Here is a 24056-nt window from a genome sequence, read left to right on the forward strand (position 1 = left end):
GGACTGTAAGGGACCTTGAGGCCATCGAGTCCAGCCCCTGCCCCAATGGCAAGACCAAGTACTGTCTAAACCATCCCTGATAGACATTTATCTAACCTGTTCTTAAATATCTCCAGCGATTGGAGATTCCACAACCTCCCTGGGCAATTTATTCCACTGTTTGACCACCCTGACAGTTAGGAACTTTTCCCTAAAGTCCAACCTAAACCTCCCTTGCTGCAGTTTAAGCCCGTTGCTGCTGCTTCTAGCCTCAGAGGCCAAGAACAACAAGTTTTCTCCCTCCTCCTTATGACACCCTTTTAGATACCTGAAAACCGCCATCATGTCCCCCTCAATCTTCTCTTTTCCAAACTAAACAAGCCCAATTCTTTCAGCCTTTCTTCATAGGTCACATTCTCCAGCACTTTAATCATTCTTGTTGCTCTTTTCTGGACCCTCTCTAATTTCCCATCTTTCTTGAACTGCGGTGCCCAGAACTGGACACAATATTCCAGCTGAGGCCTAACCAGCGCAGAGTAGAGCGGAAGAATGACTTCTCATGTCTTGTTCACAACACACCTGTTAATGCAGCCCAGAATCATGTTTGCTTTTTTTGCAACAGCATCACACTGTTCACACACTGTTGAGGAAGAAAAAATATTAAAATAAAAGATAATTAACAAGGATCAACACTTAAGAATTGTTTTTAATACAAAATCAAATCAAAAGTAAAGTAACACGATCCCTGGAATACATGTTTTATCACCCAAACGACGCCAGTGCGCACACCAAAACAGAGCGTACAGAAACCAGCTACATAAATAAACCAAAGACGCGGCCATTAAATAAAAGCATCAAAAATATGCCCACGAGCCCCAGTTTAACAACGAGCTCTCACACACCACTAAGTTTTCAAATGGCCAGGAAAGCTGCTCTCAAAAATGAAGCATCTACCAAAACACCAGCATGCTACAGACTTCTGCAGTTCACAAAACTACCCCTTTGCATGCTAATAATTCACACAGCTCAGCTGTAAGATGCTACACAAATCTGTGTGTCAGGCAGAAATAGTCATGCTGTCCTTGCCAAGAGTAACACAGTGTTTATTGACACTGGATAAGAAAGTAAAAGGCATTCCCTCAGGCGTATGCCGTTTCTCTGGGATGACACAGTTCACAGATACAGAACAGTAAAGTTAAGTAATAAAGCAACACAGACAGGAAACAAAGCCACAAAAATAGGAAGGGAAGTAAAACATCAGGTGGTTGGTTGTGTGTATATTGCTTGAATGTTTAGGATCCATGTTAGGTAAGTGAAATGGAGACCTGTAAAAACAGACAAACGTTCTCCTGCTTTGAAACTTCCACGTTGTGTGTGTCACCAATTCAGAGGAGAAGTCCCAGTGCACATTAACACATGTAGACAGAGCCATCCTTCAAAGCGTTTGCAGACAAGGCCTTCAGCCTACAAAACACCTAGCATCAAACTAGTGCTTGCTTCCACAGAGTACACCTGTTGCCTCATAAGAGCTGAACTCTAGTGAAGAGCTGTCCTTACTGATTTCCAAATACTGCTTCCCAAATAAATTCTGGAACTTAATGAAAACCACTCCTCTGGAATCCAACTCTAACTGAAAGGCCAAATGAATAAACAGGATCCATGGTAAATTTCTTCCAGTACTAACAATTTGCCAGGTGTTAATTAAGAAAGTGTGTTTTTAAATATCATTATTAACATGAATTTTCAGATACTCACCACCCTCCAAAAATTCTGTTAAATTAGCACCTGTGTAAACCTTGTTTGCAAAGTAATCATGCAGACCTCATGAGCTATGCCTGTTACTCTACTTTTCATTCACTGAAGCCTGAATCCTCATCTACAAAAGAAGCCTCAATGCTTTACAAACAGAAAAACAACAGTGCAAGTGAAGTCAGATCCTGCATTAGGATCTGATAATGCAGGCTCTCTCAGCACTCCGGTCTGCTTTGGATTTTAGCTCAGGCAGTCGACCATCTCCAGGCAGATGAGCACCTGTTAACAAAGTCAACATGGCCAGAAACAAGCTCTTTACCTTTCCCTCCTGATACTAAGTGAGAAATATTTTGCTCTAGAACTGCAGAGGATTTGCTATTTTGCGTTTGCTGCACAAGTCTAACAGTGGAAAATACCAGGGTGCTAGATCATTCTCTCCTCACCAGCTGCATTCATAGTTTCCTTGGCATGTTTCAGACCCTGTAATTATGTTACCAATCAGTTCATAATACATACCAACTCCTCACTCCAGCCTCAACAAGAAAAGGGAAGATGCATTTGGACTAAGCTCCCTCTTTGCTTCAGTCTTCATGGCTGAGTATGTTAGGGAGATTCCCAAACCTGAGCCGTACTTTGTAGGTGACAAATCTGAGAATACGTCCAAGATTGAGGTGTCATTAGAGGAGGTTCTGGGACTAACTGATAAACTTAACGGTAACAAGTCACTGGGACCAGATGGCATTCACCCAAGAGTTCTGAAAGAACTCACATGCGAAATTGCGGAATTATTAACTGGTTTGTAACCTATCCTTTAAATCAGCTTCCATACCCAATGACTGGAAGATAGCTAACATAATGCTAATGTTTAAGAAGGGCTCTAGAGGCGATCCCAGCAATTACAGACCAGTATGTCTAATGTCAGTGCTAGGCAAATTAGTTGAAACCATAATAAAAAATAAAATTGTCTGATACACCGAACATAATTTGTTGGGCGAAAGTCAACATGGGTTCTGTAAAGGGAAATCATGTCTTTCTAATCTATTAGAGTTCTTTGAAGCAGCAATGGTCTAAGTTATAGAGGGAGAGGTGTTGTACGTTAGATACTAGGAAAACTATTTCCCTAGGAGGGTGGTGAAGTACTGGAATGTGTCACCAAGAGAGATGGTGGAATCTCCATCCCTAGAGGTTTTTAAGTCCCAACTTGACATAGTCATGACTGGGGTGATGTAGTTGGGATTGATCTTGCTTCAGGCAGGAGGCTGGACGGGATGACCTCCTGAGGTCCCTTCCAACCTTAGAACTCTATGATTCTCTGAAGGGGGTGAACAAACATGTGGATAAGGGGGATCCAGTAGATATGGTGTACTTAGATTTCCAGAAAGCTTTTGACAAGCTCCCTTGCCAAACTCTTATGTAAATTAATTTGTCATGGGATAAGAGGGAAGATCTTTTCATGGATTGAGAATTAGTTAAAAGACAGGAAACAAAGAGTAGGAATAAATGGTAAATTATCAGAGTGGAGAGGGGTAACTAGTGGTGTCCCCCAAGGGTCAGTCCTTGTACCAATCTTATTCAACTTATTCATAAATCATCTGGAGAAGGGGGTGAGCGGTGAGGTGGCAAAGTTTACAGATGACACTAAACTGTCCAAGATAGTTAAGACCAAAGCAGACTGTGAAGAACTTCAAAAAGATGCCAACAAAATGGCAAATGAAATTTAATGTGGATAAATGTAAAGTAATGCACACTGGAAAAAATAACCCCAACTATGCCTAACAAAAAAGCAGTCCGGTAGCACTTTAAAGACTAACCAAATAATTTATTAGGTGATGAGCTTTCATGGGACAGACCCACTTCTTCAGACCAGAGCCAGACCAGAACAGAGTGTGGAGTCTGTTCTGGTGTGGCTCTGGTCTGAAGAAGTGGGTCAGTCCCAAGAAAGCTCATCACCTAATAAATTATTTGGTTAGTCTTTAAAGTGCTGCTGGACTGCTTTTTTGTTTTGATAGAACATAGACTAACACAGCTACCTCTCTGTTACTATCCAGCTATACATAAATTACCCACCATCATATTCGAACTACAAGTCTTCAGGAAAGAGATCTTGGAGTCTTTGTGGATAATTCTCTGAAAACATCCTTGCAGTGCACAGCAGCAGTCACAAAAGCAAACAGGATGTTAGGAATCATTAAAAAAGGGACAGAGAATAACTTATTGCCCTTGTATAAAACCACGGTATGACCACATCTTTAATACTGCGTACAGTTGTGGTCACCTCATCTCAAAAAAGATATACTGGCAATAGAAAAGGCTCAGAAAAGGGCAACTAAAATGATGAGGGGTTTGGAACAGGTCCCATATGAAGAGAGATTAAAGAGACTAGGACTTTTCAGCTTAGAAAAGAGGAGTCTAAGTGGGGAGATGCCCTTCAAATCAGCTCTAATATCTTCTGAGCAAATTCTCCGAAGAAAGGAAAAAAATGGATAGCGAGGAGTCTACTGACAAGTTGGCTATTGTGACCTGCAAAGCATGTGCTATGTTTGTTTTCCTCCCAGAAGATAGAAGGGATTTTGTGTGTACCAAGTGCAAGCTGGTCGCCATCTTGGAAGAAAAGGTTAGAGGACGTGACGTACAAATATCAACCCTTCAATCCATCAGAGAAGGTGAAGGACTTCCTCAATAGAAGGCATCATTTAGTACAGCTGGCTGAGTAACCAATGAGGGCACTAGAAACCAAGGAAGGAAACTGGAAGCATGTAACCTCCAGGAGACGAAAGCCAACTCAGCTACCTCCAATTCCTGCAGAGGTAAGCAAACGCTCTCCAGCTCTCTTCACGGGTGATATAGTGGAGAATGCTGTGGCAGAGACGTCTCAGAGAAGGGATCAGAAGACGACCCCACTAGCCAGAAGGCCTGGGATGAGTGGTCCTAGGGATGGCAGTTCTATGACCACTATCCCCAAGAGAAGAAAACGGGTGGTGGTCAGGGACTCCTTCCTAAGAGGGACGGAGTCATCCATCTGCCGTCCAGACTGGAATCTCAGGAAGTTTGCTGCTTACCAGGAGTTAGAATCCAGGATGTGAGAGAAAGACATCTAGAAACCATCAAACCTGCGGATATTCCCCCTTCCTACTTCTCCACGTAGGACCCAACGACACAGCAAAGAACGACCTTGAGCAGATCACTGCAGATTACATAACTCTGGGAAGGAAGATGAAAGAATATGGAGCACAAGTGGTGTTCTCATTCATCCTCCCTGTTGAAGGAAGGGGTCCAGGCAGAGATCGTTGAATCGTGGAAGTAAATGTGTGGTTGCGCAGGTGGTGTTGGAGAGAGGGATTTGGTTTTTTCGACCATGGGATTCTGTTTCGATAGCAAGGCTTGCTAGGAAGTGACGGGATCCACCCAACAAAGAGAGGGAAGAGAATCTTTGCAGGCAGGCTTGCAAACCTAGCAAGGAGGACTTTAAACTAGGTTCGCTGGGGGACGGTGACCCAACCCCTGAGGCAAGTGGGGAAGGGAGAAGGTACAACAAAGAAGGACCACACGTTCGAAAGGACAAAGTGGCCAATCAGCTTATTATCTAAGGTGTTTGCACACGAACGCAAGAAGCCTGGGAAACAAACAGGAGGAATTAGAGGCCCTGGCACAGTCAAGGAAGTATGAAGTGATTGAAATAATGGAGACTTAGTGGATGACTCACATAACTGGAGCACTTTCATGGAAGGTTATCAACTGTTCAGGAAGTCAGGCAGGGGAGAAAAGGAGGAAGAGCTGCGATTTATGTGAGAGAGCAGTGTGATTGTTCAGAGCTCCAGTATACGGAGGGAGAAGAGACAGCTGAGTGTCTTTGGGTTAAAGCCAAAACAACAGAGGCAATGCAGTGTTTGGTGTCTGCTATAGGCCACCAGATCAGGTAGACGAGGTAGACGAGAATTTCTTCCAAGAGAAGCTTCCAAATCACAGGTGCTTGTTCTCATGGGAAACTTTAATCACCCAGGAATTTGTTGGGAGACGAACACAGCAGCACACAGACAATCTTTCTGGAGAATGTTGGGGTTAACTTCCTGGTGCAAGTGCTGAAGAAACTGACCAGGGGCCATGTGCAGCTTGACCTGCTGCTCACAGACAGGGAAGAACTAGTAGGGGAAATAGAAGTGTGTGGCAACCTGGGCTGCAGTGATCATGAGATGGTGGATTTCAGGATTCTGACAAAAGGAAAGAAGATGAGCAGTAAAATACAGATCCTTGATTTCAGGAGAGCCGACTTCGACTCCCTGAGAAAACTGATGGGCGGGATCCTTTGGGAAGCTAATATGAAGGGAGAAGGAGTTCAGGAGAACTGGCAGTATTTTAAATAGGTTTTATGGACGGCACAGGAACAAACCATCCTGATGCACAGTAAGAAAAGCAAACATGGTAGGCAACCAGCTTGGCTTACAAGGGAAAACCTTGGCGAGCTTAAACTAAAAAAGGATGTGTATAAGAAGTGGAAACTTGGACAGGTGAGTAGGGAGGAGTATAAATATATGGCTGGAGAATGCCAGGGAGTGTAATCAGGAAAGAAGGGCCTCAACAGGTATGTTAACAATAAGGGTTATCAGGGAGGATATGGGGCAATTACTGGGTGAGGGAAGTAACCTGGTGACAGATGATGTGGGAAAAGCTGAAGTACTCAATCCTTTTTTGCCTCAGGCTTAACGGACAAGGTCAGCTAACAGACGACGGCACTAGGCAATGCAGTATGGGAAGGAGCTGGGCAGCCCTCGGCGGGGAAAGAAAAAGTTAAGAGCTATTTAGAAAAGCTTGACACACAAGTCCATGGATCCGAGGGTACTGAGGGAACTGGCAGATATCGTTGGAGAGCCTTTGGCTATTACCTTTGAAAACTCATGGAGATCGGAAGAGATCCTGGATGATTGCAAAAAGGCAAATGTAGTTCCCATCTTTTTGAAAAAAAAAGGAAAGGACAATCCAGGAAACGATACAACCGTCAGCTTCACCTCAGTCTCTGGAAAAATCAGGGAGGGGATCCTCAAGGAATCCATTTCGGAGCACTTGGAAAAGGGGAAAGTGATCAAGAGTAGTCAACATGGATTCACCAAAGGCAAGTCCTGCCTGACCAACCTGATTAGCTTCTGTGATGAAGTAACTGGCTGTGTGGACATGGGGAACTCAATGGATGTGATATACCTTGACTTCAGCAAAGCTTTTGATACTGTCTCCCACAATATCCTTAGCCATAAGTTAAGGAAGTATGGATTGGACATATGGACCATAAGGTGGACAGAAAACTGGCTTGACAGACGGGCCCAATGGGTAGTGCTCAGTGGCTCAGTGTCTGGCTGGCAGTTGGTTTCAAGTGGAATGCCCCAAGGATCAGTTCTATGGTCAGTACTGTTTAACATCTTTATTAATGAGAGGATGGATTGCACCCTCAGTAAATTTGCAGGTGACACTAAGCCAGGGGAAGAGGTACATAAACTGGAGGGTAGGGATAGAGTCCAGAGTGACCTGGACAAATTGGAGGATTGGGCCAAAAGAAATCTGATGAGGTTCAACAAGGACAAATGCAGAGACCTGGACTTGGGACGGAAGAATCCCAAGCACTGTTACAGGCTGGGCACTGACTGGCTAAGCAGCAGTGCAGCAGAAAAGGAGCTGGGGATTACAGTGGATGAAAGGCTGGATATGGGTAAACAGTGTGCCCTTGTAGCCAAGAAGGCTAGTGGCATATTGGAGTCCATTAGGAGAGACATTTCCATCAGATCTAGAGAAGCTATTCCCCTCTGCTCTGCTGTGGTGAGGCCACATCTGGAGTATTGCATCCAGTTCTGGGCCCCCAGCATAGAAAGGATGTGGATGCAATGGAGCAGGTTCAGAGGAGGGCAATGAAAATGATGAAGGGGCTGGAGCACATGACCTATGAGGAGAGGCTGAGGGATTTGGGCTTATTTAGCTTGCAGAAGAGAAGACTGAGGGGTGATTTAATAGCAGCCTTCAACTTCCTGAAATGGGGGTGGGTCTAACAGGGATGGAGAGAGGCTGTTCTCAGTGGTGACAGATGACAGAACAAGGAGCAATGGTCTGAAGTTACAAAGGGAGAGGTCTAGGTTGGACATCAAGAAAAACGATTTACCAGGCGGGTGGTGCAGCACTGGAATGCATTACCGAGAGAGGTGGTGGAATCTCCATCCCTAGAGGATTTTTCACTCCCAGCTTGACATGGTCATGGCTGGGATGATTTAGTTGGGGTTGATGCTGCTTTAGGCAGTACGAGGACGAGATGACCTCCTGAGGTCCCTTCCAGCCCTAGAATTCTTTGATTCTAAAATTATGTGTGGTGTGGAGAACGTGAACAAGGAAAAATCATAGAATCATAGAACACTAGGACTGGAAGGGACCTCGAAAGGTCATCGAGCCCAGCTCCCTGCCCTCATGGCAGGACCGAGTACTGTCCAGACCATCCCTGATAGACATTTATCTAACCTGCTCTTAAATACCTCCAATTATTGACTTGTTCCCATAATGTAAGAACTAGAGGACACCAAATGAAATGAATGGGCAGCAGATTTAAAACAAATAAAAGGCAATTCTTCTTCACACAGCGCATAGTCAACCTGTGGAACTCCTTGCCAGAGGAGGCTGTAAACCCTAGGACTAGAACAGGGTTTTACAAAGAGCTAGATAAATTCAGGGAGGTTAGGTCCATTCATGGCTATTAGCTAGGATGGGTAAGGAATGGCGTCCCTGGTTCTGTTTGTCAGAGTTTGGAGATGGACGGCAGGAGAGACATCGTTACCAGTTTCGATTCACTGCCTCTGGGGCACCTGGCATTGGCTACTCTCGGCAGATGGGATACTGGGCTGGATGGACCTTTGGTCTGACCCAGTATGGCCATTCTTGCATTCTGACTGGGAGAATGGAGTTTCCCCAGCTGCATCCCATCTCCCAGGTAGCCACATGCTCCCCCAGGCTCCAGCATAACCCACCTGATGTTCTGGAACCCTCCCATGCAGTCTGCTTCCCTCCCTGTCCTGCCCAGGAGAGGCCTGTTTCCTGCATGGGTCTCCCTCTGGCTGCAGCCCAGATGGGAGTGAGGATGGCCAAACAAACTGCCCCCTGCCCACCTCTCTGCACAGATGCTGGCACCAACCCACCTCCTTTTCCCTGCACCTATCCCGGTGCAATCCGCTCCGGCTGGGGGCTGGGAGACAGTCCTACCTCCTGGAGTTGTGGGCACCAGCAACTGCAGCCCAGCTTGGAGTCAATGAACACACCACAAACTCTCGACTCCCACACCACTACTACCAGCCCCCCTCCCACGCCCCTATTCCTCCCACCTACCCCATGCTGTCTGCCCCCCTCCCCAACCTAGCGGGGGGCAGAGAGAGAGAGCTGGGTTTCACACAAGCAGCCAGTCTCTCCCCTCTCCTAGCTGTGGCCGTCCAACTCCTCTTCCTCCCTCCCTCCCCGAGCCACTTACCCCCTTCCTCCTCCTTCGGCCCCCTCCCACAAGCTGGGAGAAATGCTCCTCCCTCTGCAGCTGCCCCATGGGGAGGTGCCCCTCCCGCAGCCAGGCACCTCCCTGTGGGGCAACCCAGAGCCCCTGGGCAGGGCTCATTAAGCAGCTGTACGGCTGCGGTGTCCCGAAGCTCCCAAGGAACCTGCCTCTCTTGAGTGGAGGAGTCTCTTATGTCCAGTGTGGGGTTAACACCAACTCCAGCATTTTTCCATGCTGAGGACATCCGAGAGGCTCTTCCCTGTGTTGGTTTGTTGATGCCCTGGGAGCACCAAATACAGACACCTCACATTCAAGCTCTTTCTTCTGGGATTATCCAGTGGGGGATAATGGGCGAGCGCAGACTGGAGCTATTCCTACAGCCTTTCTCTCCTGTGGACTGCAGCTTTTCCCACAATCCAGACATTTATGGGGTCTCTCTTATGTTGACTGTCTCGTATCAAGCAAGGTTTGATCTTCAAATGAAACTTGTTCCGCAACGAAAGCACTGAGAAATTTTGTCCCATGTGGACTCTCAGATGCTTCCGAAGTTACAACCTGGAAATGAAGCTCTTCCTTTCCCCTCAAGCCTTCATGGGGTTTCCCTCTGGCGTGAATTCTCCCATGCCTAATTAGGTTTGTGCGCTGACTGAAACTTTTCCCACAGTCCAAGCATTTAAACAGATTCTCTCCCCTATGGATTGTCCTATGCCTGCTGAGGCTTGAGTGCTGCCTGAAACTTTTCCCACACTCCAAACATTTGAAGGGTTTCTCTCCCGTATGGATTCTCACGTGCCTGATAAGGCTTGAGCGCTGACGGAAACTCTTCCCACACTCAGGGCATTTGCATGGTTGCTCTCCTGTGTGGATTTTCCCGTGGCTGGTAAGGCCAGAACTCTGACCGAAACTTTTCCCACAGTCCAAGCATTTAAAGGGTTTCTCTCCCGTGTGGATTCTCTCGTGATTAGTAAGGTACGCACGCCGACTGAAACTTCGCCCACACTCCAAACATTTAAAGGGTTTCTCCCCTGTATGGATTCTCCCATGGGTAATAAGGCATGCCCGTTGACTGAAACTTCTCCCGCAGTCCAAACATTTAAAAGGCTTCTCCCCAGTGTGCGTTCTCTGATGGATAATAAGAGCGGAGGGGGCAGAAAAGTTTTTCCCACACTCAAAGCATTTATACGGTCTCTCTTTTGCGAGGATTTCCCCATGTTTAATAAGCCCAGAGCACTGCCTGAAACTTTTCCCACGCTCCAAACCTTTATAAGGTTTCTCGCCTGTGTGGATTTTCTGATGTTCCATAAGGGCTGAGTTTGTTCTGAAACTTTCCCCACAATGACAGCACGCATATGGTCCCCCTCTCATGTGGATTCTCCTGTGGGAAATGAGGCCTGAGAGCTGAATGAAGCTATTCCCACACTCAAGGCATTTATAGGGTTCCTCTCCCAGATGGATTTTCCTGTTGATAACCAGGCCTGAGCGTTCGCTGAAGTTTTTACCACATTCCAAGGGTTTATAGGGTTTCTTTTCCTTGGGATTTTTCTGCTGGGCTGTGGTTTCCTTTAGATGCTTGCCTCCTGTCCCACCTTCACTGGGTTCATCAGCTTTCTTACTGTTTCCCTGCTTCCTCTCTGATTTGTGCCAGTTACTCCAGGGTTTTTTCTGTTCCAAGAACTGGGAGGAACTCTCTTCAGCTCTTCTCATGAAGGGTCCCTGCAGTTCCACTTCCTCAGGACCTCTGCTCTGTGGATTCCCACCCTTGTCTTCACTCATGCTCTCATCACCTGCTGGTGGAAAGAGAGAATCCAGGCAGGAGTCATTGTCTGGGCTGGCACACATACTGAAAGGGGAAGAGCAAAGAGAGAAACTCAGTCCCTGTTAGGGAGACTGAGAATTTGGATTCTGTCCCCACATCCAATCCAGCTACTCTCATATACAAGAAGAAAACTCTAGACTGCTGAAAGAGCGGGGAGGTGACTATGAGCGATATCTGCTGTGACACAGTCTGACCTGGGTGAGGTGAGGCAGAACCAAGCGGGCTCACATCACAGTCTGGGGGTTTGAACCTTTTCCCTCCGTTTGCCAGATACTTTCTGTGTCAGTGTCACTGACTCCTCACCTGTGCCACTGCCTCTTAGGCGCTTCCTTTCCTCAGAGGCCTGGAGGTCCGGGACCCACGGCTCTTCCTCTGCTTCCAGCCGGGCGATCAGGGCAGGTTTGGGAATGGGGAGTCCTACTCAGGGGCGAGATCAGGTGTAAGCAGAGAGCACTGAGGACTGGGGCTCTCACACAGGGCACAGGTTGAGTTTAACCTCAGCCCATGGTTTGCTGGAGGCTGTGGGATCTGACAGGCTGGAACATGGTCACTGACCCCCTTGCGGGAGGCTGATGTCTGGGGGTTTCACACCCTCACTAGGAGTGTTTGGGATCTGTGGGCTCAGGGGAGCTTGTTGAGACACACAGAGCGGTGGGGTTAAATCTCTGCCTATGTCTGAACCTCCACTGCCCAGAGCCCTGCCCACCCATGGAGCCAGTCCCAGGAAGGGAGATGCACAGACACCGCGTATTTGAGTGAGAATTAATGCGGACAGGGTAATACACTGCTCCTGTGACAGCTGGAGGGCGACGGATGAATTAGCACGTCCATTAGGTTCACGACTCTTCTAGCCTGAGGGACCAGCGCTGTGGTGAGTTGAGAGACCCATTCTTCTCCAGTCGAACTGACCAGGGAAGAACCTGACCAGATGCAGAAAGACAGGCCCCATGGCTTCAACAGCTACAGGACAGGAATCCTTACCCAGCGAGGTCACTGTCTCATAGTTCTCCCGCATGACGTCTCTGTAGAGGGCTCTCTGAGCGGGGCCCAGCAGAGCCCCCTGGCCCTGGGTGAAATACACGGCCACCTCCTCGAAGCTCACCGGCACCTGAAACAACAGGTGCCCCCACTCAGCGCCAGCTGCCCAAGCCACAACCCTCCTGGTCCTGGAGCAAACACAAGAAGAGGGCAGCTCTGGGAGGGCTGCTGGAGCAGAACCCCACCCCCGCCCGGCTCAGGGTGCCCAGGAGTCTCCAGGGAACAGAGACCAGGGGAGAGCTCTGCGTGCTCCCTGCAGACAGAGCAGGGCAGCGTCTTCTCATTTACCACACGCCTAGTACACACACCAAGTCATGCGAAGCAGGGCTCTGGCCAAGGAACAGGGACAGGAACCCCTTTGTATTTCCCTGCGCTCTCTGCCTGGGGGGTTCAGGTGTCAACGCTCTGCTCCGTTGTCCCTGCCCTGCCCAGGGAGGTGGTTTCTGCTTTGGGGAACCCCCTTCCCCAACAAGCCTCTTTATAAATCAGCCCCACAGCTGAGCATGTCCCAGCAGAGTTATCACTCCTTGCCCCCTCCCGGCCTCGCCCTGCGCATTTCCTGCCCCCCCTCCTCACCACCCTCCAAATTCCCTACCTGAGCTCGATCCACCACAGCCATCTCTCTTCTCTGGCCCCGAGGGAGACGGGGTGAGCTGGAGGAAAACGGGGTCGTTGCTGTCCAGCCTGTCAGGGTGAGAAGGGCAATTGAGGAGGTTTCTCGACTGAATGAGCCTTAGTCCAAAGCACACTCGATTCCCCCCAGGCACTTTTCCCGCAGAAGCTTGAGAATTCCCCATGCTGGGAAAACGCTCGGTGACATTATCACAACACACCTGCCCCCGCCTCCGGGCCCTAACCCGTGAAACACTTTTAAACCCTCCCGATGACACACTCTCTGAGCCAAGCGTGAGAGAGGAGCAGAGTCAATGGTGCTGCTGCTTTGGAAGAAAGCCCCTGGCACGACCCCAGGGCAGCACATTCCCCCGGCAGCGCAGGGAAGCAGAGGCAGGAACTGGCTTTTCTTCTCTCTGCTCCTCACCTTGTCCAAGGAGAGTCACTCTGCCCCAAGGGGCTGCTGGCAATGGAGCTGGGCAGGGCTTGGAGCCAGGGACCTCCCTTCCCACTGACTGCTCCTGAGGCCACTTTCAATCTCAGCCTCTCCCTGCAGGAGCTGGTTCCTGCCTGGCCATTCCTGCGGGTGCTTCCTTTCCAGTAACTGGAGTTCCTGGAGATGCTGGGGGCAGCTGGGCTGGGACTCACGGACATGTGCAAGCAGAGATGGGGCAGCCTGGGCCGCTTGGGCAGAGTCACTTTCCTGCTCAGCTTCAGCACATTCTGAGAATTGTCTTCTTTCCCCGGCAGTCTCTGTCTCAGAACTTGATACCAGCAGAGCTTAGGGTCACCCTGGGGCCTCCTTCCAGCCCAGGAGAAAGTTACTCCCCCACCTGGGGCACAGAGCAGGCATCTGACCCAACAAAGTCCTCACTGGGCAGCAACTGCTCAGCCCGGGCCCCCTGAGCACAATGGAGGCAGCAGCATATGTCCCAGGGAGCCCAGCTGATCCTAGGGCTCCTGTATCCTGAGCACAGAGCCTTCTCTGCCATAGCAATTACCAGAGCCCTCTGCTGGGGGCAGCCAATGACCCAACCTCCCTGCACTGCCCCTGCATCTCCAGGGCAGCCCATGCTGAGCTGATTGGCCCTTTCGACTCTCACTGGAGCTGGGGAACCAGTATTTCATATTTCATGCTAAAGCCAGAACCAAACCTGGTTCATAATGGTGTGTTCCTGGCTGAACCTGAACTGGAACAAGTGTGGGTGTGGGGGAGCAGGGAAGGGGTATCCAGATAAAATAAAGATTTAGTATTTTTATGCTCAGTCTTTTCAAAAATTTGGGACCTGATTTTCACGGTAGTAGATGATACAATACAAAGCAGACTGGTGATTTGCAAGAATGGGAGCCATCCGCTTTTGCACTGACTGACCCTGAACTGAAAGTGAACTGGGAGTCGACACAGAGTGGGAGTGCTGAGCGTGGATTCGGGCAAAATCTTATTGATCCAAATGATGGATGGAGATGCAGAGGCTTATGTCAGAAATAACGAGGCTGTTAAATCAATGTCAGACATGGCTGCAGTCGAAAAATGAATTGGAACTTCTTCTGGACACGGGTGAAATCTCCAAAAAGGGAACAAGGAAAGTCCCAAAAAGGATTGGGCCAATTCTTGACCCATTCCCAGAGGAACTATGGCTCGGGTAGAAACAAAACAGCGCAGACTACAGAGAACATCAGAAAATTATCATGCTCAAACTGTATCGACTAGCGCAACTTGGCCTGGCAAAGCCGTGCATGCCTGTGAGTGCGGCAAGAAAAGGTCCAGGCCTCACATGGCTCCTTTCATGGCCAATGTCATGGCCATGGGGCAAAACAAATGCTTACAGAGGTTAGTTTAGGTTGTTCAGACAAATAACCATGTTAATATGAACAAAAGAAAAAAAACCAGCTCCTTTAATGTTAAAGGATAAACCAACATCCTGAATGCCCCAGAACCAAACTGTAGTAAGGCTCCATGCCTGCTGTTGCTTACAGTGACTCTGGATCAATATAGAAACCAGAGCAGGTGTCAGTCCAGTCCTGTCAGCCCAAATGTTTCACATTGAGGAGTCAGCCCTGCAAAGTCTGAGGCTGTCTGAAAAAAGCCAGAGACTGAATGGGGAGCGAGAAGAGGAGGGATGTCGTCCTTGTAAATTCTGAACCCGTAGCGCAAGCATGGGGAAACTTTTTTGGATCAGGAGCCACTGACCCACCGAAAAATCAGGCAGGGGCCAGACAAGTGAGAAGCAAAACCAAAAGACAAACAAAAAGCCTCATAAAACTAAAGCTAACAAATGACACTCCCCTCATTCTGCTTGCACGCTGGCCCCAGAACCTGGGGGCATCAGGACTAGTAGATTTTGTAGGCCCCCTTTGGCTTTGGGGTGAGGCTACGGTTACTATATTTCCTTATTCCAAGTACAGGACACCTGGTAAAATTGCTCGGACTTCAGCGGATTCAACAGCAATCAGACCTTTGCAGTACAAATGTTCAAACTAACATTAAGCTGACGGAGCACCCTTTTAAAAAGACATGCTATGTTATTTTAACTAATGGGTAAAATAAAATGCATATTTACGATTAAGTGCTGTCTGCTCTTGAGAAGTGCTGGCCTTGCCCTCATCATGCTGTCCTCCCGAGTGGGATACTTCTGGTAGATTGTATTTGCCATGTGAAGCAATTTTTTGAAGGATCTGCTTGTTTGCCAGCAACTTCTCATAAAACGCAGCACAGTCTAGGTCAAAATTCACTTGCACCAACAAAATGGCCTTCCTGGTACAATCACTGAGATGTGATTTTTCAGGTGACCAAACTGCATTCATTACTGAGAAGACACGTTCAACAGGGGCTGTGGTGCCTGGCAAACACAAAACAAACTCCACCGCCTTTGCCAGATTGGAGTATTCTACTGCCTTCTTGTCCATCTCTTGAAAAACCTTCTGCCACCTTTCAGAAATGGGAGTTTTCTGAGTGTTCCAGTCGGCCATGTGACAGGAAATTATTGGTTTTGCATTCGTCCATTCATCAAAGAGATTAATCTCATCTATCAAACTTATGGTGGGAATTCTTGTGTGGCAAATAACAAGACTGCTCTGGATATCGTCCCACACCGGCATGCTTCTCAACAGGGCCCACTCAAGCTTTTCTGTGCACTCAAAGGCAGGTTTCCAGTGCTCCAAGTACATCAGAGACGTTGAATAAAAATTATCAACTGCATCATAAAATTCCTGTTCATTCATTTCCCCACCCTCAACCAAAGACTGCAGCAGGACCTTTGTGTGTGATGTGACAAATCTTTCTCTGAGCCTCTCTGCTAAATTATTTTGAAGGGCACGAATATGCAATGCAACTTCTGTAAGCGATGAGTCACTTTTCTCGATTGCTTCCGCTGTCTTCTGAAAGATGCCTATCTGCTTAGTAGCAAAAGCAAGCCACAGCTTTGTGCAAGGGTCACTAAAAACTTTCTTGAGCAGTGTTGGGCATTTGTCTTGAGAGAGAAAATATGCCTTGAGGCCATGAAAAGTCAACAGAATTCGTTCTAGTGCTGGACCAAGAGAAAGGAATTGGGTGCTACTGTGCTCTCGCAATTTGGAATACTCAAGGTTGACAAATTGGCAGAACTCTCTCAATTCTTCAACACGCACAGAGTAAATGTGAAAGTATTTGTAAACTTTCAGAGCAAAGGACTCCAAATCAATTGGAAGACAGTCAGCTGCCGCTTGCAGGCAATTGTGAATGACGTGAGCACCACAACCGATACCAAAGATCTTCTTCCCTACTTTCACTTGCAGTTTCCGCCATACGTGGTTGTTCCCAGCGCGTTTAGCACCACCAAAATTTGCATTGGCGGTGTTGGCACAGAGCCCAACAAGCTTTTCACCAAGAGAATGTTTCTCAATTAACTGACACAGAAATTCACCCTGCACCTCAGGAGTTTCACACGGCAGAGAAGAAAAATCAATAATTTTGGTGTGTATCCCACTATCTGGATGAAAATAGCGCACGAGAACAGGGAACAGCTTTTGACCCTTTTTGTTTGATGCATCCACACTCAGCGTGATAAACGAGCACTTTTCCAAATCACGCTGTAGTTCTTCTGTCGACAGTGGAGCTAATACACTGCGAATTATTGCTTCGGATTTTGTATGTGCAGACGAAAATTTGGGTTGGTAAAGTTTTTTAATCACCTGTGAGGTACAATCACTCGATCCGAAATCGTGTCCATGGCGCACAGAATGGTAAGCAAACAGTCCCTCACTTGCATGTGTTTGATCAGCGTCTGTGTTTTGCTTAACCAAAATTTCCGAAACCCTTGGCGTTGCACACTGAGTTCGTTCAGCCCTTTTGTGTTTTTTCGTTCGAAGATGTTGTGTGATGTCATTCCGGCCACCATGTGCAATGGAAAAACGTGCTCCACATGTTTGACATATAACCTGACTGTTGTCACTGACTGAAGAGTCCTTTTTCAAAAACTTATACTGGTTTTGGAGGTCATCATTAAATGAACACACACGTTTGTGCGACATTTCTGGAATAAAGATAGATCGTCACGTGGCTGTCGCCTTGCAGCACTTCACACCCAGCACTGATCCAGGTTCTTCACAGCAACTGCTGCCACGGACACCTATCAGAAATTTGACCACAAAAGAATGTTAGTGTGAGCATAGTATTATTTGGTTACAAACCTTCTATTCAGCTCATGCCTATCCTTCCTTTGGTTTCAGAAGAGCAGCCTTTTGGTGAAATCCAGGGCCAAATTAACTTTTTGTGGGCCTGGCACGAAATATACATCTCAGTTCCCAGGAGGAAAGAGTGAAAAAGGCAGATCAATACAGGAGCTGACAGCTGCGCAGGTTTTATTTACCATATTTACAAGCTGTCGTTGCAGACGTATGTACCTGCCACTAGGGAACCAGCAATGACAGCCATAGGGTAAGGTATCATTGGTTTCACCTGAAAACAAAGAGCTGGGAGAGAAATTAAATCACGTAGGGACCAAATACGTTCAATTTTATATGTACACTAAACCCTTGATTTAAAGGACTAAGGAGGGTTGTCCATTAATCCCGAAAGTCTGTTAAATCCCAGGGTTTACTATTCAACCACCCATGCTCGGGTTCCCCAGCCGCAGCCCCCTCCCCACAAAAAAAGCCAGGGGCTCCCCAGACTGGCTGTGCTCCAGCCACAACTGCTGGAGCCTGCCACGCGTCTGGACCTGCTGGACTGTGCCTGGAGGAGCCATCACTGACGCTGGAGCTGCCGTGTGGGCCTCTCAGAAGAGCATGAGAACGGCCACAGTGGTCAGACCAAAGGTCCATCCAGCCCAGGAGCCTGTCTGCTGACAGTGGCCAGTGCCAGATGCCCCAAAGGGGGTGGACCAAAGACAATGATCAAGCGATTTGTCTCCTGCCATCCATCTCCAGCTTCTGACAACCAGAGGCCAGGGACACCATTCCTGCCCTTGGCTAATAGCCTTTTATGGACCGAACCTCCATGAATTTATCCAGCTCTTTCTTAAATTCTGTTACAGTCCCAGCCGTCACAGTCTCCTCTGGCGAGGAGTTCCATCGGGCTGGGTGCATATGCAGGCAGACAGCACTTGCGTACGTGCCCCACCCTTGCCGGGAGGACAACATGGTGGCTCCGGTGTCAATGGAGGCTCCTCCAGCTGTATGCAGCAAGGTCCCTTCAGCTGTGCACGGGGGGTCCCTCCAGCCATGTGTGACAAGGCAGCTCCAGCCGTGCACAGCGGGGCACCTCCAGCCATGTCGCGAGGTCCCTTCAGCCACATGTGGCTGCAGCAGAAGAGGAGGCAGCTCCTCCAAGCGGCAGCGGTAAGTCCCTTAACTTTTTTGGGGTGTGTGGGGGGGTGGTTAGGATTTTATGGACCCCAGCAGACTTTGGGAACAACGGCATTGTCCATCGTTTCCAAAGTCCACTAAGTTGGGGTCTGTAAAACCGAAGGTTTACTGTACAGCCATCTCCTGACGGACAATATCAGTGAAGTTCTCAAGAACATTGTTAGTGCAGTCTCTTCAGAACCCCCCAAAACGAGGGTGTTATACAGCATGCAGGTCACCAGACCCTGCGCCTCATCCGCAGTTAGGTGAGACTGTCATTCAGCAGGGGGAATGGGAGGTTTATTAGTCAACAGGGACACAGCGTGGTGCAGAGCTGTCAATGTAGCAGCCCAGAAACAGTCTGATCATTCAACAACTTGGTTGGAATGGTGACGTGGTTCAGGTGTCTGACTAGCGCCTCTCAAAACAGATTCTGGTTTCCAAGTTGGAGGAAGGAGAGGATGAAGTGATTTAAGGATGTGCTGAAGGCGCTTATGAAAAAGTGCAGCATCGGTGCTGACACTTGGGAGAACCCTGCCCAAGACCGTCCCCAGCGGAGAACAGTAATCCACGAGGGGACGGTGCAATGTGAGAGGTCACGCCACAGACAAGGAGAGGCAGAGAGGAAGAAAAAAAGCATCAGAAACTACACCGTGCCCCTGCAACAGCTCCCAAAACCTGCCCCTTCTGTGATAAGATCTGTGGCTCCAGAATTGGGCTGACCAGACACACAAACAGGAGGGTGACATGAAGACGTCCTACTTGTTATCGAGGGACCTCCAAGAAGTAGAAAGGGGAGAGGAGGCCCCAAAGGGGGGTTCCCCAAACCTGGGCCCTTGCTTCTTTGTTTCTTTCCAGCCTCAAGACTAATCCAATCCTTCCAATCGCCCAGTTTCCAATTCAAACCAGTCAAGCTCCACCTACCCCCTTTGCTCTGTTTCCCACAGAACAAACATGTCACCTGGCTGCCTAGGTTACAAAGATCAGGGACTTCCATTGCTCGCCACCACTCCCCCCCGCCCCACTTTGTCACATCTCTTCCCCCTTCAAGACTGAGCTGAACAGGGTCACTTAGTGACCTGGGGAAGTTCACAGCCCTCCCTGCATGACAGGGCATCAGCTATAACACTGTTGCTCCACTTAACATGGACCACCTCCATTTCATAGTCCTGCAGGAGCAGGCTCCACCTTAGAAGCTTGGCATTGGCCCCTTTCACTTGATGGAGTCAGGTCAGGGGGAGCCATCAGTATACGTGGTGAAGCACTGCCCAAACAGATATGGCATCAGTAAACACCATAAAGGGCTTGTCATAGTCTGGGTTTACCAGCTCCGGGGAACTTACCAGGGCCTCCTTCAGTGCACAGAGGACCTCTTAGCACTGCTTGGTCCAGACCACCTTGTCTGGCTTAGCCTTCTTATACAACTCCGAGAGGGGGGCTGTGATGGAGCTAAAGTGGGGCACAAACCTTTGGTAATACCCTGCCATCCCAGTGAAGGCCTGGATCTGCTTTAGTCTGGGGCACTGGCCAGTACCTGACAGCCTCCACTTTAGCTGGCTCTGACTTGAAGCAGCTGCTGCCCACCTTGTGGCCTAAATAGGTCACCTCGGCCATCCCCACCTTGCACTTCCGCACTCTGAGAGCCAGTCCAGCCCCCCTGAAGCCGGTGCAGCAACTGGTTTACCTGGAGCACGTGTTCCTCCCATGTTTGGCTGAAGACACAAATATCATGGATATACACAAGGGCTAAACTCTCTGTCCCCCTCAACAGCTGGTCCACCACACGCTGGAAGGTGGCAGGCACCCCTTGAGGCCAAAAGGCAGGAGCAGGAACTCACAGAGCCCCCACAGGGCTCTGGCACTTGCCAATAGCCCTTGGTGAGGTTGTGGGCTCCCCCATGCCTGTCCAGCAGGTCATCAAGTCTAGGCCTGGGGTAATCATCAGGCTGTGATGCAACTGAACTTGCGATAGTCCACACAAAACTGAATCAGCCAGCCCTTTTTGGGGACCAGCACAACAGGAGAGGGCCAGGGGTTGGAGGACGGCTGGATCACCCAAAGGCAAAGCATGTCCAGGACCTTTCATTCTACGCTCAGAGACCTTTTCCCCACGGCTCTGAACGGGGAACACTTTATAGGAGGGTGGGCACCTGTCCTCTATTCAGCGGAGAGCCAGGTTAGTGAGCCCACGCTGGCTGGAGAACAGCTGCTCATGTGACTGCAGCACCTTTTTGATCTCTGTCTGCTGGGCAGGGTTTAGCTAGTCAGAAGGGGAGACAGATTCCAGCAAGTAGCCAGCTCCAGTCCCAGGGAGCAGGTCCACCAAGGGATCATCCACCTGCCCCTTCCTGGACCTGCACACGGCCAGCATCAAATTTTCCCTGTCCCAGTATGGTTTCATCATGTTGACATGGTACATCCAGTGGCTGTGAGCCATGTTAGACATTTCCACCACAGACTTCACCTCTTTCAGCTGTTTTCTGACCTTGAAGGGACCATCCCACACAGCTTGCAGCTTGTTCCACCACATGGGTATGAGAACCATCACCTGGTCTCCAGTAGCCCAGGTTTGGGCCTGGGCATTGCAGTCATACCAGACTTTTTGCTTCCCTTGAGCCCTGGTCAGGTTCTCCTTGGTGAGGCCCATGGGCTCAGCAAGCCTTTCCCAGAAGGTCAATACCTACTCTACCATTGATTCCCCTCCAGGAGAGGCCGTCTCCTCCCATTCCTCTCTTACCAAGTCCAGGGGTCCCCATACTCTCCTCCCGTACAGCAGCTCAAATGGGGAGATCTCTGTGGATTCCTGGAGTACCTGCCTGTATGCAAACAGCCAGTGGGGTAAGTACTTGTCCCAGTCTTGTGGGTGCTGGTTCCTAAAGGTTTTCAGCTCTATGGGCTGAGTGAGCCAAGGAGCAATTTCAACCCCCTGCACCAGCAGCACACGAAGGAACACCAGGGCTGCCTGCACCAGCCAGGGGAGCAGCTGCCCCAAGGCACGGGCTCAGGCTCAGGCTCAGCCTCTGACTTGGCCGGGGGCAGGGAGATAAAGGGCCGTGGCTCTGTCCCGTCCCCTCTCCATGGGGCAGAACCCTAGTGCATCTCTGGCCCCAGGCCGTCTCTGCTGCCCACCACCCGGCCCCTGCCTCTCTCCTCAGCTGAGCAGCCTGGGAGCGCTGCAGAGTCCTAGGCAGGCTCAGCCAGGTGCGTGGGGGGCAAAGAGTGACGGGGGCTTGGCTGGGCCCCTCCAGGCCAGTGTGTCCTGAGGGAGCCTGGCACAGCCAGAGCAGGAAGGTGCCAAACTGCCCCTTGCTATGGAAAGTTAAGTTTGGGGTTCAGCTTCAGGACCTCCCAGCACACGCAGCGGGGCCCCAAGAGCATGAGACCCTGGGGGGCAGGCACTGGCTGAAGCAGGGGGAAGGAGAGGGATGGGCCACCCAGGCTGGGGCTGCCCTGGGGGGGCTCCTCCCTCCGCCTGTCCCCTTCAAATCCTGGCCAGAGGTGGGGGTGACAGACCTGAGGAGCCTCCCCTGGGCGGGGCCCCCACCCCAGAGCCCCTGGACACACCCCCTCAGACCCCGCCCAGCCCCGCTGCGATTGGCCCCACTTACTGCCTGTCACGAACCGGGCACCGCCTCTGGCTCCTGGGGAGGACAGCAGCCAGCTCTGAGCATGCTCCGCGTAGTGCGCATGCTCAGTGCAATCCACGGCAGGAGGTCGAGGCCTCAGCAGCCCCCCGCCAACCGAGGTAGGCCGCCCCGTGAGCTGCTACCCCTGCGTCTCCCCTTCGGGGGCGACACCCCCCCGCTTCCCGACAGGCCCCAGGGACTGACCCAGAGACTCCCGGGCGGCTAGAGGCACAGCAACGGCTCCGGTTTCGCCGTTGCGCCTCAGCGCGCACTGAGCATGCGCACCGCGCGGAGCATGCTCAGTACCGGCTGCTGCCCTCACCCCGCCCTCCCCAGCGTGCCTGTTCCCTACAGACAACCAAGGCGGCCAATAGCAGCGGGAGTGGGCGGGGCCAGGAGCAGAGTTCCCGCCGCGCTGCCGGGCCCGTGCTGCGGGAGGGGAAGGGGCGACCCTCTCCGGCTTCCGCTGGGTCCTAGCGCCCGCGGCCTTTCCCCGTCCGGGGCCGCTCCGCAGGAAGAAAGCGGCGGCGCCGAGCCAGGTCCCCCGCTCTGGCCGCAGCCGTGGGCCGCCCGACGGGGCTGGGGCACGTGACCGGTGTGTGGGTCTCGGCCCCGCGGGGTCCGCAGGGCGGGGAGCGGCGGCCGCTTCCCCGGCGAGCCCCGGGCGGCTGGCGGCGGCGGCGGCGGGGTTCACCTCCAGCTGCGCCCCGCAGGATCGGGCCCCGCTCCCCGCCCCCCCCCCCGCAACCAGCGCCCCGCTCCCGGTTGTCCGGGGCCGCTGCAGGGGCCAAACTGACCGCAGACGGCGGGGCCCGGCCGCGGGTGCAAGTGTCCCGGGGGTGGGGGCGGGAGACGCGTGTGCAAATGGACGCGTGTGCAAATAGAGGGGCGGGGGCCAGAGGGGCGTTGTCCCCCCCTTGTTGGCTGCCAGGTCGTCGCTGCTGCCGGGTGGTTCAGTGGGACACCACCAAGGGGCCTTGGAAAAAACTTGCTTGTAATCCACCCTTGCTGCCCTAGGGGTAAGCGAGCCCCTGCCCTGCAGACGGGGACTGCAGATTGTGCCCCTCCCTTGCTCTTCGTTCCTGGACCAGGGCGGCCAGCCAGCTAGCGACGAGGAGCCCAAATAGCCCTGGCCAGAGAGCAAAGAGCTATGTGTGGTATATCTGTTATCTGTCTATATAGCTGGACATGCAACAGAGAGGGAGCCGGGCTAGTCTATATCGTACCAAAACAAAAAAGCAGTCCAGTAGCACTTTAAAGACTAACAAAATAATATATTAGGTGGTGAACTTTCGTGGGACAGACCCACTTCTTCAGACCAGAGCCAGACCAAAACAGACTCAATATTTAAGGCACAGAGAAGCAAAAATAGTCATCAAAGTTGACAAATCAGAAAAATTATTATCAAGGTGAGCAAATCAGAGAGCAGAAGGACAGAAGGGGAGGGAGTCTCAAAAATTAGATAAAGCAAAGTATGTAAAATGACCTAGAACATTGTCATCCCGGTTCAAACCATGTGTTAATTTGTCGAATTTGAATACAAAAGAGAGTTCCGCAGCCTCACTTTCCAAACGGCTGTGAAAGTTCCTTTTCAGTGAAACACAGACTTTCAGGTCGTTAACAGAATGGCCCACTCCATTAAAGTGCTGGCTGACTGGTTTGTGGATCAGGAGTGTTTTTATGTCTGTTTTGTCCCCATTAACTCTTTGTCTAAGAGAAACAGAGAGGGAGCCGTGCTAGTCTATACACTATCAAAACAAAAAGCAGTCAAGTAGCACTTTAAAGACGAGCAAAATAGTTTATTAGGTTTTATTATTATTAGGTTTAAACTGGGACGGGAACTTTCTGAGTCACTATAGGGGCTCGTCTGCATATTTGGCTTAATCTAATTCTTGACCTCTCCACT

The 24056-nt window shown here is 50.3% G+C and overlaps 2 protein-coding genes across 11 annotated transcripts in view; one reads left to right on the top strand and one right to left on the bottom strand.

Moving 5' to 3' along the window:
* Positions 1-207: 207 nt before the first annotated feature.
* On the bottom strand, positions 208-22400 carry LOC142004356 (uncharacterized). Of its 10 annotated transcripts, XM_074981953.1 has the most exons (7): positions 22355-22400; positions 21262-21340; positions 15263-17308; positions 12685-12773; positions 12033-12159; positions 11355-11468; positions 9261-11022 (listed from the first exon to the last, which is right to left on the bottom strand). In XM_074981953.1, the coding sequence occupies exons 3-7, from the start codon at positions 17208-17210 to the stop codon at positions 9674-9676; spliced, it is 3627 nt and encodes a 1208-aa protein (XP_074838054.1). In that variant the 5' UTR covers positions 17211-17308; positions 21262-21340; positions 22355-22400; the 3' UTR covers positions 9261-9673. The 10 variants fall into 10 exon arrangements, 9 of the variants coding, with proteins under 9 accessions (XP_074838058.1, XP_074838054.1, XP_074838055.1 ...); XM_074981954.1 differs by lacking the exons at positions 21262-21340; positions 22355-22400 and adding an exon at positions 22133-22269 and having other exon boundaries at positions 9261-11019; XM_074981952.1 differs by lacking the exons at positions 21262-21340; positions 22355-22400 and adding an exon at positions 22133-22269.
* Positions 22154-24056, top strand: part of LOC142004142 (uncharacterized) — a 31143-nt gene continuing 29240 nt past the window's right edge. The window contains 1 exon segment of the mRNA XM_074981576.1: positions 22154-22269. Within this exon segment, the coding sequence (XP_074837677.1) occupies positions 22194-22269 (76 nt within the window). The 5' untranslated portion in view covers positions 22154-22193.

Source organism: Carettochelys insculpta, chromosome 31, assembly GCF_033958435.1.
Source record: "Carettochelys insculpta isolate YL-2023 chromosome 31, ASM3395843v1, whole genome shotgun sequence".
Classification (NCBI taxonomy): Eukaryota; Metazoa; Chordata; order Testudines; family Carettochelyidae; genus Carettochelys; species Carettochelys insculpta.

Coding starts and splice junctions, on each gene's coding strand:
- LOC142004356 (XM_074981953.1), bottom strand. CDS start 17,210: ATGTCGCACAAACGTGTGTGTTCATTTAATGATGACCTCCAAAACCAG. Junction 12,774..15,262: donor AGAGCAGACAGCACTTAATC/GTAAATATGCAT, acceptor TCACCCTGACAG/GCTGGACAGCAACGACCCCG. Junction 11,023..11,354: donor CCTAAGAGGCAGTGGCACAG/GTGAGGAGTCAG, acceptor TCTTTCCACCAG/CAGGTGATGAGAGCATGAGT.